General features: G+C 32.8%; 3 protein-coding genes across 3 annotated transcripts; 1 reads left to right on the top strand and 2 right to left on the bottom strand.

The window, feature by feature from the left end:
* Positions 1 to 476: 476 nt before the first annotated feature.
* Positions 477 to 2,402, top strand: LOC111712923 (uncharacterized). Its single transcript, XM_023487682.1, has 4 exons — positions 477 to 611; positions 973 to 1,024; positions 1,320 to 1,403; positions 2,098 to 2,402. The coding sequence occupies exons 1-4, from the start codon at positions 496 to 498 to the stop codon at positions 2,266 to 2,268; spliced, it is 423 nt and encodes a 140-aa protein (XP_023343450.1). The 5' UTR covers positions 477 to 495; the 3' UTR covers positions 2,269 to 2,402.
* Positions 2,403 to 3,855: 1,453 nt separating this feature from the next.
* On the bottom strand, positions 3,856 to 7,506 carry LOC111712911 (zinc finger protein 64). Its single transcript, XM_023487668.1, has 4 exons — positions 7,245 to 7,506; positions 6,411 to 6,455; positions 5,470 to 5,520; positions 3,856 to 4,881 (listed from the first exon to the last, which is right to left on the bottom strand). The coding sequence occupies exons 1-4, from the start codon at positions 7,392 to 7,394 to the stop codon at positions 4,573 to 4,575; spliced, it is 555 nt and encodes a 184-aa protein (XP_023343436.1). The 5' UTR covers positions 7,395 to 7,506; the 3' UTR covers positions 3,856 to 4,572.
* Positions 7,507 to 9,897: 2,391 nt separating this feature from the next.
* Positions 9,898 to 16,203, bottom strand: LOC111712910 (thyroid receptor-interacting protein 6). The gene is made up of 12 exons (XM_023487667.1): positions 15,800 to 16,203; positions 14,721 to 14,781; positions 14,414 to 14,451; positions 14,287 to 14,357; positions 13,438 to 13,476; positions 13,203 to 13,253; positions 12,936 to 13,028; positions 11,928 to 12,005; positions 11,507 to 11,698; positions 10,898 to 10,977; positions 10,272 to 10,392; positions 9,898 to 10,082 (listed from the first exon to the last, which is right to left on the bottom strand). The coding sequence occupies exons 3-12, from the start codon at positions 14,436 to 14,438 to the stop codon at positions 9,975 to 9,977; spliced, it is 858 nt and encodes a 285-aa protein (XP_023343435.1). The 5' UTR covers positions 14,439 to 14,451; positions 14,721 to 14,781; positions 15,800 to 16,203; the 3' UTR covers positions 9,898 to 9,974.
* Positions 16,204 to 16,206: the final 3 nt, after the last annotated feature.

Genomic DNA, 16,206 nt, shown 5'->3' with positions numbered 1-16,206 from the left:
TTTAAGCTGGATTAAGCAGATAGTTAATTGTAATGTCCAAAATAAAATCAGTGGAAAACTGAGGTTTTGGCATCAATTACTATGAAAAAAAACTAAAAAGCATAAAGGGATTTTCAAAAATTAAAACTGTCAAAAACTTGCTAAACATATGATGCAATGTTTTTGTTTGTTTCGTTAGATCTGATTTTTATAATAAAAAATTTTTGCACATAGAAATGCATTTTCGGCAAAATTGTCGAAAAAGTAAAGTTTTCTCTGAAAGCAACCTGCCGTGATTATACTATTCCTGATTATGCTATACTGGGAAAGATAAATATTTATGAGAGGTTGCTCTTATTCAGAAGAAGGGGGGTTGGGCGAGTTGGGCTCAGGGGTCTATGGCACATCCAATAAGAAATGGATTATAAGATAGTGAATTTTTATTTAAAAGATAAAATATAATTTAGTTATGAATCTAAACATTATCAGGCTGTCAGTGTACAACAAAATGAATGGATGAACGGACATCAGGATGTCCAAGAGAAAGAATGGAAGGATGACTACAAAGTTTTCCAGAAGGATGAAGGGATGAATAAACCGACCAAAGATGAGTTGAGTTTAAAAGACTCCAGGTAACACAATTTAATCTGAATGAAAGAATTGAAATGATTGACATTAAAAAAAGTATAAGAATAAAAATTTAGCTTATAAATATTTAAAAAAAAAACAGATTTATGTGAATATACCGTTGCATTGCTTTTCCATAATGAAAAAACTATAATGCCTTTTCAAGATTTGTATCATTTAAAAACATTATTTATCAAACCTTCTTGTACTAAAAAAATAATATTGCTAAGAAAAGGTGTAAGGTGTACGCTACTTTGATAACACCCTTCCTCTATAAACGCTCCCAGATATAAAGCTACTAAGGAACAAAAATACTTTTCAATTTTAGATTTAAACATTAGATTGGATTTTAAATTTTTGTCGTAGTTATGATGAACTTAACCTGGAAGAATCAGGGAATCAACAAATACAAATTCAGGTAAGAAGACGACATTTTAAAAACCAATATGATAAAATATTCAGCATGCATGCAGGAATTAATGTCATCCCTAAGATTTAACTTACTGCAGAAATATATAAACTTAAATATTATCATTTAACATAACAATATTTGCTTTCAACGTCAATCAAATTTTTTCTGGCTTTACCTTAAAAACCAGACTAGATTCTTTATAATAATTTAAGGTAATTAATTTACATTAAATTGGTATTTGGATTAGAACTGTGGTTATCACCTTTAATAGAAAAATGTTTGCCAGACATTTTATTTTTAGGATTTATATCCGGAATTCAGAGAAACGGATATATTGCTTGATGACGGGGAGACCTTGGAGGATCGGATAAATTCGGAGGATCAGGTAAATTTGGAGGATCGGGTACATTAGAGGATCAGGTAAACTGGAGGATTATGAAAATTTCGAGGATCAGGTAATAATTTGGAGGATTATGAAAATCAAAAGATCAAGCAAACTCAGAGGATCTAGTAGATTTGGAATATAAAGCAAGCTTAGAGAATCTACTAAATTCGGAGGATCAGGTATACTCAAGAGGTTTAAGTAAATTCGGAGGATTAAGTATACTCAAGAGGTTTAAGTAAATTCAGAGGATCAAGAATACTCAAGAGGTTTAAGTAAATTCGGAGGAGTTAGTATACTCAAAAGGTTTAAGTAAATTCGGAGAATTAAGTATACTCAAGAGGTTTAAGTAAATTCGGAGGATCAGGTATACTCAAGAGGTTTAGTAAATTCTGAGGATTAAGTATACTCAAGAGGTTTAAGTAAATTCGGAGGATTAAGTATACTCAAGAGGTTTAAGTAAATTCGGAGGATTTAGTATGCTCAAAAGGTTTAAGTAAATTCGAAGGATTTAGTATGCTCAAGAGGTTTAAGTAAATTCAGAGGATTGGGTATATTAGGAGGATAAAGTAAATTTGGAGGAAACTCAAGTAACTTTTGAGAAGTTAGTAAATGGGGAAAAAAAGGTTTCACTTCCCCCCCCCCCGCGACTTTCGGGTGATGTTAATTCTATAAAATATTAACCCCTGTTTTCTAGAACAAATATAAGAGACATGGACTACCTCCTACTGCCGAGGATGATGAAGAAGATGAAGAAAATATTGAAGTTGTAACTCCTGTTTATACATTTCAAGAGTTTAACATTGATGATATACACAACTATACCTACCAGGGGTTTAAACAAGTACATAAATATCCGCTTATCTAGTGTACAGTACATCTTTATATACGTAAAATTGTAATCTTTGTTAGTAGATCCGATCATACCTAAAGAGCCCTTAGAACAATTTTCCTCAAATTTTTGGTTAAGGGAACTGGTAGTACCATGGGAATGTTCTTAGCTTAAAGGGAGTGACCGGCAATGCCTGCTAGTTGAACTGAGAATGTTGATTGTGGAGAATTTTGTTAGGAATCATTTGAGACGATTTTACTGTGCATACTGCATATTTGTTCACCAAGAGCGCAAATTCAATCTTTAAAATCCTCTTAGATTGATCATTTTTGTGGGATGATTTTGAGAAGCGGATTTTAAAAACTTTTCAATAACAACGACGAAAAATGTAGTAATAATTCTACAGTAAACTATGTAGTTGTTTAAGGACAGGCAGAAAAAAAAATTACTATTATCACCGAAAATAAGTAATTTTAATCTGATATTGGGTTCTGTAATGTCTCATTGTTCACAAGCATCTTCTGTAGATTTCTTGAATTTTTTATTGAAAATGCGACATTTGAAGAATTTGAAGAAATCTGCAAACAAATTCATAAATATTAAGCAATTCAATATCATGAGGAAAAAGAAATAATTGATTAAAACATTGATTTATTGAGAAAATTTCAATTGAGAAGTATGTTACTAAACATCTAACAAGTTCAATGTAGATTTTTCTTTACAATTTTTGTTGTCGTTATATAGTATTAAAAAAAAGATTCTCAAAACGGTACCACCCAAAGGCATGATTTTGAACGTTGACTTTGCCCTCAAACTCAGTAATTATACATACATCATTAAAACATTTGATATGCCTCAAATGAATCCTGAACCATGTCACCACAATATTACATTCTCAGTTTCACTACCATACATTGCCGGTCACTCCCTTTAAATTTGAGTTTTATATAATGATCTTATATTTATGATCTAATTGGTGAACAATTCAGGGGTGAATATTTGTCAACAAGTAATCAGTGTATGATATAACAAGATATAATTCAATGAAGGTTTTTTTTCTTAATTTTCGAGAATGCAAAAGAAATCTCTAAAGCAAAAACAAAGCAGAAAGCAACCGAAATTTGTTTCCAAAACAATCTATTAATTCTCTGTAGTCAATTTTCAAATCTAGGATATTGTTATTCGTTTAATTAAAATAACGTTTATCTAGTTATTTAATTGTTTCTATGTCTGAATCCGAAATTAGAATCTCATAAATTATAATATTGTATCTCAGATTAATTTAATAAAAGTCGACCAACATCATTAAAATAATAACTCAACTCTTTAATCAAAAGATGTTAACTTTAAAAATAATTAATAGTCATGACGTAAACGTTTTCAATGTTATTTTATGATTGCAATGAAAATATCAGTCACATGGCATTACATATGTAGATAGATACGACATTTTATCTGATATAAAAGCTATTTAGATTTCCGAAAATTTATCAAACTTTTCCATACGTCCGATATGTCACAGATATGAGGTGTATGTCGTACGGTCTATTTTATAAATTAACACGTTCTCGTCACCAACATGATTGACTCATTTTTGTCTAATTCTTAAAAACTGTCGAGAAATATTAAAGAAACATTTATATTGTTAGGAAAGGACAAATACATCAAAATTAATTTCTAACATTTAACAACAATGGTTTTAATAACAGCAGTGTCAAGACTAGGCCAGTATAGAGGGGGGGGGGTGGTAGCATTGGTATAACATTCTGAAGATAAAGGAAAATGTGACTAAATCTATGTGAGGGGGGGGGGGGAGCCTGAAGGAGGGCTTAGATATATTTTGAGGTAGGTTTCTAGCGGGTAGCCGTATATACGGGACAAAATTCTAAAATCAGAAAATTAACATAAATTGATCAAAGTTTTGGTTTAAAACTTAATTCATTTTACAATCATAACAGAAGTATTTTCTATATTTAAGTAAAGAGTCAAATTCTCCAAGCTCTTGTCCGTCCAATTTTATAGTTTTGTTCTATAATATGTTTGTATTGGTAAATATTGTTCATTTCAAATCAAGAAAAAAGGGAAAATCTTAAAATATCAGTTCATATCATATGAACTTAAGAATTCAACGCATTGATGCCGTATTTTAATTTTCTCTCCTTATGACACTTATTATTCACAAATTGACTAATTGCTTTTAAGTAGAATTGTAGTGTTGGGTCCTGAAAAACGTAGACCATAATTACATTAAATCCATATCGTGCAAATATTTGTTTACAAACTTACAAACAATTTAATAATATTATTACAACAATTAAATATTTGATAACAATAATCTGACTAATTACGTTGCTCATTTTGCTGTTGATGAACTTTAAATGTATGCACCGAGCCTATGTGCTTCCTAAGATCTCCTGGCTTCACACATGCGTACTCACAATGAGAACATTTATAATTCCGCGTTTGCGTATGAATAAATCGCACATGCTCAGACATGTTTGAAACATGCTTTCCACACTCTTTACACATCTTTTTAATGCCGCCGTGTACGCTTTTCATGTGTTTTGTTAGATCACTCTTGTATCGTGTCTTATATTCGCACATGGCACATGAGTAAGGTTTAACGATAGTTTCTTGTATGACCTCAACCTGAAAAATAGACAATTTTATCAGATTAATATTCTATTTAATTATAAAATTGTATAAAGAAAATTTGAACTAGATTTCATCTTGATTTTTTACGTAGAACTAAATTTGACAAGCATTTCAAATATGCGAAAGTAAAAAAAGCTTGGTAAAATTCAGTGATTTAGCCAACTAAAAGTTTTGTTAAGGACGGGAGGGGGGGGGCTTAGAGAAAGTCTTTCGTGAAAACGAAAGGATAGATATAATTTGCAATGTTCACTGTTCAGCAATGTTGATATTTGGATATAAAACATTCTTCACGGACCAACATTATTTTTCTGTACTACCCAGTAGAGTAGACGTGAGAGAGACAGAGCTCAAAAAGAAATCAGCTTTTACATTGCGTTTTCGGAGTCCGGTGAAAGCAGAAACATCAGACAGAATGAAAAAATAAAATAATAAACCCCCTCATCTCCCCTACAATTAAAACAACACAGAATCAATGGTTTTCCTGAAGATAAAAAATATAATAAATTTGAATAATACACCCCCTCATCACCAGAAACAATGATTTTGCTAGAAAAAAAGTTATTAAAACTTATATATGAATACCTTGTACTTTATTTCCTGGTCAGCATCACTTGTTTCCAACGGAATAAGAGTCTAAACAAATACTAATCAAATTTCCCCATTACATTTAGTAAAGATAAAGAGAATTTCAATATTTATTAGTTTCTTAATCTAGACAGAAACCCGACCTAAGTTCAGAACTTTTGGACGAGATAGCGCTGATCTTCATTCTTTTAACTCAATATCATATATCCACAACGAATACTTACATTTTTAAGCAATTAAGTGTGCTTAATCAATGAAAAAAGTCAACTCGTATTTTCGCGATCTTTTCTTGCGTAAGAGAAATTTTTAAGTGTATTCTAATTGGTTGGACCTCATGATAGAAATACGATCAGATTAGCATAACCCGTCGGACTACAACGGATACGGATTAACAGTATAAAAGTTTTTGGGCACTGTTCAGTAAAGGGGGAAGAATAAATATATTGAAGATTAGGAATATACAGTACATTTGGGAGGGGTGTTCAATATTTGTAATGATTCTAATGTTATTGCTCAATCTTAAAAATGTTTTTGTAAAATTTTCTACCCCTGCACTGACAACCTTCAGAGGCATAAAACAAAATAGCAAGGTGGGTATGATGTTTGATGTTGGGGAGGGGGGGGCGGGGGATTTAAAAATTTGACATCAAAAGACTACTTCTTTCATTCTTAATGCTACTCTTTACCGATTTCATTTATTTCTCCTAAAAATATTTTTTCCTCAATTCAGCGAATTAAATCATAAAAAATTTTTCCCACTCCTCGCAAGGATAAATATCTTATTAAGGAAAATGATTTTCAAAAATAGGGAGGGGGAGGAAACAGGCTTTTTTGAGAAAATATACACCCCTGCAAATTAGCCAAATATTTATCCCCATTTAGTGCCATTGATTGTTTGTGTATGACTAGAAACTGTGCAGTATCAAAGTATATTTTACCACTGTTTGATGTTCCTGTGAAGTGCTCTCTTTCGCGATATTTTCCTAAAATTAGATAAAATTTAAAAAATTGTAAATATTTTGACGAAGGAATGAATAATCAACATTTTCTACAATTAAATTTTTTCAGCAATACATCTCATAATGCTTTAATAATGAGGACATAATGAATTTTTTTATCGTATACAAATTATTATTCTAATAGCGAAAGCCGAATACATTTACATTATTGATTAGCAATAATAAAATATCATTTCTACTTCTCAGAAAATAAAAAACACATTAATTTAGGTTAACTTAAAATATTTGCAGAAAGAATTTAATTGTATTATATCATTTAATAACCAAGTAAATTTGATGAAGGGATTTATATGCTTCTCTGGGGAAATAAAGGGGAAAAAAGAATAAGAAATAACAAAGAGAGAGAATATATTTGCCAATTAATATGCAATTTGTCAGTTTTCCTTAAATTTCTTTAAAACACCTTACCCTGCCTTGCCCGTAACTTAATTATTCCGTCCTAGTATAAAATTCCTCCCACATGCGGTTTAAACTAAATTTCAACATAAAAATGATATTTGTCTTCCATTATTTCAGGATTAAGTAGGGAGAAGACAATTTCAAGACCGAATGCTGCGGCTAGGACAGGCTAAGGTTGCCGAGCGCTGCGGCTAAGCCATGCTAAAGACCGAGCATCGCGGTTGGGATAGACTTGGGGGCTGGAGCTGTGACCCACAAGTCCAACTAGGATTATGTGTTGCATAAAAGAAGCATGTAAAAAATTATGGGAGGAGGAGGGGGTCCAAAAATCTTTTACCAGTAAATTACCCTCACCTCCGGTTCTGGTTTGAATATTTTCAAAACAGGTTCTTCCTCCGATTCGACTGAATACTTCAGATGAAGGTTGGATCGTTTTCTAGGATGGATCCAGGACTGATCTCCAGGATTAGACTCCAGACGAGACGACGATGCAATATTCTCCATACTCGTCCTTCTCGTCTCTAATTTAGAAATATATGTGGGCTTTATATAATTATACGGACTGTCGGTAACTTATCTAGCCATTTTTTTCTTTCTGAAATAAATAAACATGTTTATTCTCCAGGCTATCAAATAGTGTATAAATGTAAAATAATTGTTCGTCAAGATCGACTCAATATGTATCTTTATATACCTTCAGCTTCAGGTATTTAAAGGACCAAGTTGCAACTAATACATGTTGTAACATATTTTAAAAAAACACCGAAAATACCTATTGATTCAATGTAAACGTAAACAAAAGCCTATTAGTTGGAAATAATCATTCAGTAAGATATCTTATCCGAGGCTCTATTTTCCAAACATAACGTCATCCGACGCACACTCACACATCCTAAACTATGCATGGCTCTGTATTTAAGGGGTCAATGTTCTTAATAGTAAAGCTTAAAAGTTGGTGTTCAACCCTTTAAAATTTTGAAACATTTTTTTTTAAAAATACTTATGAACTTTTTGAAATATTTTGTTTGCAGTTTCGAAAAAAAAGTATGGAATTAGTATTGTTTTAAATCATTTGTTGAATTTTTTTATCAATGTATAACTAAAGCCGTCTTTTATTATCAAGCCCGAATGCCGCAAGTGTTGAAAGAATTGCTTCAAATTTGAAATAATTTTAAATCAAACAGAGCTCGTTCTCTCTATAGCCAATGGTCGTGTACACTTTGGGGGGGGGGACGATAGTTTGGCCGCTAGATGTCTCTCGTATCTATCAGATAAGAATGATCGGACATTCAAAACAGAGATAACTGTTAACATAGATATATTTTGATACAACTAATTTTGTTGCTTTATACTTCTAGAGCTTCATTATAAATTTGAAGACGACGTTTGCGCTCAATTTATGACTTTAAATAGCCAAATAGACCTTAAACCAGAGCCCGCGTTCTCTATAGATTGGTCGTGTATTTCACGTACTATAGGGGACGATATGTTGGCCGCTAGATGCCTCATGCTAATTTCTTAACTGATAGATAGATAATTTCTCCGTACACTTGCCGACCATATTTAGGAGACGTCAAGTTGTCGACCAATGTAGTTTATGGAAGGAATTTTTCCCGATCCCCCCTAGGGGGGACATAAGTTAAAAACCCAAGAGGAGGGGAAGGGAAGGAAAAAAGTAAGGGAAAGGGTAATAGCGGATATAAGGGAAGGGAAGGGTGGGTTAGGGGGAACTTATAAGGAAGTGGATAAGTAGAGAAGGAGATAAGAAGGAAAGGAGATAGGAAGGAAAGGTGGTAGGGAAGAGGATAAGTAGCGACGGGGAAGGTTGAGAGGGAAAGAGCAATATAGGGAACTACAGAAGGGACAGGGAAGAGAAGTCGAAGGGAAAGGTAAGAGGAAGGCAGTATAGATAGGAAAGGGGAATGTAGAGAATCGATGGAAGGTTGGCAATGGCAGAAAAAAAAGTGAAGGAAAGGGGAATAATATAGGAAAGGGAAGGGCTGGAGCTCTTTTCCTCTACATAACTACATAAATTTTTCTAAAATCAGAGAGTTTTTCACAAATAATTTCCCCCAATTGTTATAATGCAGCAAAAAAAATGTCAAGAATTTTTCGAGCTCCACGCACAACTTAATAATAAATATGATAAAAGAATGCTCATTACTCAATTATTTTTTAAAATAGTCAAACCTACGAAAANTACTGGAGTAATCTAAATAATCTGCAATCCCGACTTTTTTGCCATTGCCACCATACCTGTACCCAAAGTTTAAACAAATTTTAGGGATTTTTATGTACTGCAATATAATTATATTAAAATATTATATCTTTTCAGTTCTCGAACTTGGGAAAGAAAATAAAAAAAATAGGAGGGAGGGAGGAAAAGAATAAAAAAATTGGAATTATATACACCCCTGTAGTTTGGTCTATTTTATTTCATAAATATGAAGGTATAAATATAAATGTTATTTTCAAAAATTATTAAACCGTGTAAATTATAAAAATTGACAGTTCTTATCATCTATCACAACAAACGTTCATTTTCATTCCACCATGCCAGGCCAGGACTAGGAAACTTTTTAATTCTTGATTAAACAACAAATATTAAACTAATGGCAATATTCATGTATAAAGTATACATTGTTCTAACTAAAAGTATTTAGCAATTAATTTGATCAAGTCATGACAAACTGTTAAATTCTTAAAAAATGTGGTATGTGTGATGGGAAAAAATGAAAAATTTAGGACATCAAAAGGCCAGTTTTTTTTATTCTTTTTGATACTTTTTAGTTTTTAGAATCTTTTATTCTCCCCTTAAAATCATTATTTTTCCTTTGAAAATTATTTTTTCTCTTATTCAGCAAATTAAACCCTTATCAAAATATACGAGTTCCGGCGGAAAAGAATAAAATGATTATCTATAAAAGGGGGGGTGATTTTACAAGAAAATATACACCCCTGGCAACACTCAGAATGAACCACAACTGATATAAAACATCAGAGAACATTGGATTACATTTTATCTGATCACAATGTTTTTAAGGATATTTTTTTATCCCAAAAAATATGATCGTTTTGAACCGATTACAACTGGTTTAAACGTTGAATATTACACGGCTTGCAGAGGAACAATTTATCCAGGGGATAACATTCATGACCGGGTTTCCTACTGTCAAACACGAGGCTGCAATCCTGAACACAGATTTAATTCAATTTCAAGATTTTTTGGGATTAAGTTTCAGGGTATTTTCCGAAAATAAAATTTTTCTCAAAAAAAATTCAAAAAACGGAGGAAAACTTGTCAGAAACATTTCCTTTACCCGGACCCCCCCCCCCCCTAAAAATCTTTAAAAGTCATCATTCAAAAAATCATTTATTGACCTGGCATTTAAAGCAAGATGGATGAAAGTCAGATCCTTGAACTCGAACCCGTTCTGCAGTCGTCTCTCCAGGTCCAGGAACTATAGGTTCTCCGCATCCACTGCACTTAGCAGCATACTTCCTGACAAATATATTTTCTTCTTGTCAACTTCATCAAACATCAAACAAATAAAAAATATTTTTTAAACCAATTTTAGTTTTGAAAAATTTAACGAATTCAGTTTATCAAATAATTTCTCTGTAAAATGTATCCGAGATGGAAAATTGAAAATAGAGAAGATAGTTCAATTTTAGTACGCCTTGAGATTAAAATAAACCATCTCATTTGTTTGAGTTGATTTCGGCGAATTAACGGGACTGTAGATGTAATTCTAAGTTACTTTCCATTTTTTAAAGTAGCATGCCCGATTCACAACAGTAACTGCTTTGATAAAGAATGAATGCTATCATTTGGGGGTTTTCTATACAAGTGACTAGCGGTTTTCGATGATATCTTTCACATTATTGATCAGTTAAAGATTTAACGGTACTGTTGTGAATTGGACATACCCCTTTTTTTTATTAAATGACGGGTCACATGAAATTACTATGGCCTCTGAATAGATTTAAAAACCTCTAAGTACTACCTCTGGAAGTCCTTAGTACAGTACACCTTCTGATCCTCATCCTGGGAGAAGGAGACCCCGGCCAGGTTCATCCCGCACACCTACACAGTACACATTGTATAATAGACATTACAATGAAATGTTTATTTGTGGTTTTCCTTTCATATGAATTGGCGCAACCGGGGGAAGTAGTGGGGGGAGGCGAAGAAAATTTTTTATTGCGCATATTCCAAAAAAACTAAAAAAAATGACAACCTTTTCACTCTTGTCTACCAATTTTACACAAGATGATAAACAGGACTTGGACGGTGATAATTTGTTTTAAAGGCTTTAAATGCTTTTTAAATTAATTTAAAAATGCTTAACAGTTTAACTATATTTATATTTGTTGATAATTCTTCATAGAATTAACTCAAAATTTTTGATAAATTGATAATTTTTTAGAGTTTTAAACATTTAGACCACATTTTGGAATTCTTAGAATAAGGGATTTATCTTGTTTATCGCTTTGACCTTGTCATTTCATTGTCCTTTGATTTTTCATGTTTATGGGCTGGGAAAACCTTGTAGAAGGGAAAACCCATGAATTTTTCATTAAATTTCCCCAAAACACTTTGAACTTATTGTTACCGTGCAGTTGAAACAGGTTGGATGAAAAACTTGATCTCCAAGCTTTAGAAGTTTTCCTTCAACTCCTCCTCCACATATTCCACAAGCAGCAAGTTGTTTTTTATAATCCTTGTCACAAAACGGTTTATCATTGATCTTGTAAAATCCACCAGTTAGCGTGGTTCCACAAACACTACACGCCTCCAAACTTGCCTAAAGAAACAAGTAATTTTTAAATTTAGTGGAATTCATTGAATGTAATGAAAATGAGTGGAAAGCTCTGAAAATTACTTAACCATTTGAATTTAAACCCAGTTTTTTTCAGATACTAAACTTTCTTTATTAAAGTCAACTCACTTAACTTAAACTTTAAAAACCAAGCTAAGAAAATTCCCGTGGTTGTACCAAGTTCCCCAATATATTTTATAACTTTTATACTTACCTTGTAGTCCTTCTCACAGATGAAGTTGTTTCCGCTTGTAAAGTAAGTTCCGGTCAATTCTACCTCACAGATACTGCACTGAAATTATACATATTTGCTCCAAAGGAATTGAGTATTTGCCACTAACACACATTTTCTTATCCCTATTTCTTTGCAACCTAATGGTGTAAACCTTTGATATTTCAAACTTAGATTTTTTGATCTAGAAGAATTCAGAGTTTAAAATATTTAAAGTCTACGGTATTGGGTTGCAAAGATATAAGAAAGAAAAAATGAGAGTTAGTGGAAAAGAATCAATTTCTTTGCAGAAATGAGTTTAGTTAATTCATCTCTCGTTGGTAAAAAGTAGGTTTATATTTTCTGACAAATCATTTACCCTCCTCAAAGTCCTGTACTGACTCTCATGTGAAAGCAATATTGTCAAAACATGTTATTTAGGTATCACTCAATAAATCTTCTTGTCCAAAAAAAGTTAGAATACTTCCTTTGTGTAATGTTTAAAAAACCTGTTGCAATTCTAATGTTTAATGCACGACGAACTATGTGGCCAGGATTAAAGAGTGCTATGGAAACGCCTCACCACGGAAATGACTCAAAAAAGACTCATAAACTAATTTAAAGTCGAATTCTCACATTAAAGAAAATTAAGTTTTTTCAACACTATTTTACCGTTAATTTAGGATAGGTTAGGTTGCACCGAAGGCTACGGAGGGGGCCGGGCTAGGACGTGCTAGGAGGTCGAGCGATACGTCTAGAACATGCTATGGGGCCGCTTGCTGTGCTAGGACAGACTAGGGGGCCAAGCGCTGCGGCCATGGCTGTGAAAATCGTTAGAATATAGTCTTTTTAATGAGAGAAGACGACATTAAATTAGTTTTGAGTCAATTTTTTAAGGCATTTCCGTGGTAAGACCTTTCCGTGGTTAGGCGTTTCCATAGCTCCGGATTAAAGTAGATTGGAAAAAAATCTCATGTTATTTCAGAAAAATTATCCAACTTCTGAGCAAACCTTCATGCAGTAAGTGTGAAAGTACTTGTCTCCAGACTTCAAAGAATCTCCAATTATTAAACCCTGGCATTTAGAACATCTTTCTCCATTCTCCTGAAAATAAAGAAACTGATTTCTTCCCTCAAACTTCGATTTTCATATCTCTATTTATCAATCTTTCTAATGTGGTTTAAATTCTTAGTTTTACTTATGGCCTGCAATATCAGGTTGTAAAGATATATGAATTATAATATTCGCAATCTTTTTTATATACTGTAAGGTAACTACCTCAAAGCAGTTATCACAGTAAGGAGAGTCTTTCATGGAGTTAAACCTGGCCTGAAAAAAACATGAAAAATCTCTTTCCAGGTTTTTCATATGTATTAAGCATTGGTTTTTATTTTGATTTTCAGTCTTTTCCCATTTGAGCTGTTTTGATCTCCGTTCCAAAATTTTCGACTTTTTTATCCAATTTTTTTTTTATTATTTAACTTTTCAAAATTAGAAAACTTTAAGAATTTACCTGCAAGACTTTTCCACAGTCCGTACATTGAAAGCATCCCTGAAATAATGATAAATAATAGTCAGAAACGGATTAGGGTGAGTGGGGACGTCGCCCCCCAAGGAAAAATTAGGAGCGCAAAAAACGAGAGCGCACACCTTCTATCCTTAATACGAATTTAAAGAATAAATTCAAAAAAATGTTTGCCGGCGGTTCACTCAAAATGAAGATTTAAAAAAAAGTCCATTTATCTTGATAACACATTTTCCACCTTTCACCCACAGCTGGTCATGGTTTTCACATAAAATTGACCATACTTCTAGTAAAAAAATCCAGGGGAGGGATAAAAATTTCGACGCGCTTTTCCACCGCCTGAAAAATATCGTAAGCTGCCCCTGATCATAGTTAATGAAAATCATATTTAACAACTAACATACAGGGTGTCCCAAAAAACATGGGAATTCAGTGACGAATTCGATATCGTCTTTGTTATGAATTAGCAGTGTAATACCTAATTTCAAAATCCATAATATTATTATGTCTGCTAGAGTTTATTTTATGAAAAGGGTTAAAGACTGCAAAGATGTGTCTATAATGTCTCCGCAAGATGAACAGTGAAGACGGACAAGTTTACTCTGTTTGTATACTGCAATTTTCTTGTTTTACTAAGTATACAACCGTATGCAGTCAAAACATAAACAAACAAAATGTGAACATAGCAGACGAAACTCTTACAGATTACAGCTTTCTCAGTAGGTATCACTATACTAAATCAAAGAATTGTTTGAAAAGACGATATCGAATTCGTCACTGAATTCCCATGTGTATTGGGACACCCTGTATTAAATTAAATACTATGGCATTGGCTACCTTATGATATGCACGGTTCATGGCTAAAATGGCACCGTAATCAACCAGATCTCCACATTTAAAGCATTTGTCTAGAAAAAATTTAAATTATAAGTTTTATCGATATTAAATCTGTAATTTATATTACCTTTGCTAAATGAAGAGGCATCCATTTCAGGGGCTGAACTATTTTAAAAATTTCCATTAAAAACAAAATTAAAAACTCAGTTTTTGTAGCAAATATTAAAATATTAGATGATTATCTAGGATTTAGAAAGTTCGAAATAAACTCAACTATTAAAAACATTATATGCTGGGAAAAGAAAAAAATTTGTTGAAAAAAAATATAAGTTAAAAGTGCCTGTAGCTCCTGTAGCTGTAGGTACGCAAATGGTAAAATTAAGAAGTTTTGAATGAGAAAGTTGAATTTCTATTTAAAATTGACTTTTAAATTCCTAATTTTAGTTTTGCTTGTAAGATTTGAAGTACTCTCCTTTCTTCCGTCTACTCGATCCTCTAGGTTTTATTAAAAAATTATTGAAAACAAGTCTAATTTTTTGGGGAAAAAATGAGTTGCACCCCCCCCCCAGCCTCCCCCCAGTACAAATTACAAACGTCAGCTAAGGTAATGCATAAAAATGTCCAATTATTCACAGTAAAAATTTTCCATCTATATATAAATTTGGCTTGTCTGTCTGTTTGTATCCAATAAACGTCAAAACGGCTAAACCGATCGGGCCCACATTTTTTGTGGGACATCTAGGGACCCCATGGAAGGTTTATGAATGATTGAAATTTTAAATATTTCTTTCCATCAAAATTCGATCTTCATTAAATTTTTTAAAATTTTGAAAATCCACAAAAATTTTTGTGAAAATCCGCGAATTATTTTTGTTTTGTTTTACGATGTACACAAAGAGAACATGTTCACAATTAATTTAGAAGACGGGCGCGAAGCGCCCTCTAAGGCTAGTCTATATATAAATTTGGCTTGTCTGTTTGGGTGTCTGTCTGTTTGTTTGTGTCCAATAAACGTCAAAACGGCTGAACCGATCGGGCCCAAATTTTTTGTGGGACCTCACGTGACCACAGGGAAGGTTTGTGAATGATCAAAATTTTAAAAATTTGTGTTTAAAAGGTTTTTATTTTTGAAAATATTGAAAATGCGCAAAAAAATAGTATGAAATCCGCAAACTTTTTTGTTTTTGTTTTATTTTGTACAAAGAGAAGAAGTTCAGAGATAAAGCCACAATTAAAAGTTGAAATAGAAGATGGGCGCGAAGCGCCCTAAAAGCCTAGTTTAATAATATTTCTATCTCCATTGAAAAATTCTTGATTTGATGTTTGAGGAAAAATGGGATAATTATGACGGATCCAAGGGTTTATTAACATTTTCATTTTTAATCTACATCCTAGGCAAAATAGAAATTACTTGTAAGGAGAATGAGAAATTAAAATCTTTTTTAGATCACATAATTGAATTCCTTTTGAATAGTAAGTCTTTGAAAAACAGTAGGTTAAAACCTATTTTTACCTTTAAAGTGTAAATCAACAATATTGTCTTGGGATGACTTCCTATCAATAGAGAACCCATTGTTAAGGGATCGTTTCTGCTCAGGAGACGGTCTCCATTCAGTAGATTGTTTCCGATCATATTGGAAGTCAGCAGATGGTTTCCGGTCAGGAGATGACTTCCGGTCAATAGATTGTTTCCGGTCAGTAGATTGGAAGTCAGCAGATGGTTTCCGGTCAGGAGAAGAATTACGGTCAGTAGACTGTTTCCGGTTTAGAATAGAAATCCTCCTGACTCCATCTTCTACCTGAGTCTCGTTAAAGCTTGCTAGGGGTTTCTCTGTAGAAAGTTTACGATCAGGGATTAGTTTCTTCTCTGCAACATTGTGAACCAGACTGTTAGCATATCCAACACTACTGTAATACACA

This window comes from Eurytemora carolleeae, unplaced genomic scaffold, assembly GCF_000591075.1.
Source record: "Eurytemora carolleeae unplaced genomic scaffold, Eaff_2.0 scaffold724, whole genome shotgun sequence".
Taxonomy (NCBI): domain Eukaryota; kingdom Metazoa; phylum Arthropoda; class Copepoda; order Calanoida; family Temoridae; genus Eurytemora; species Eurytemora carolleeae.
The sequence above is the reverse complement of the archived record's forward strand: the minus strand, read 5'-3'. Positions and strand labels throughout refer to the sequence as shown.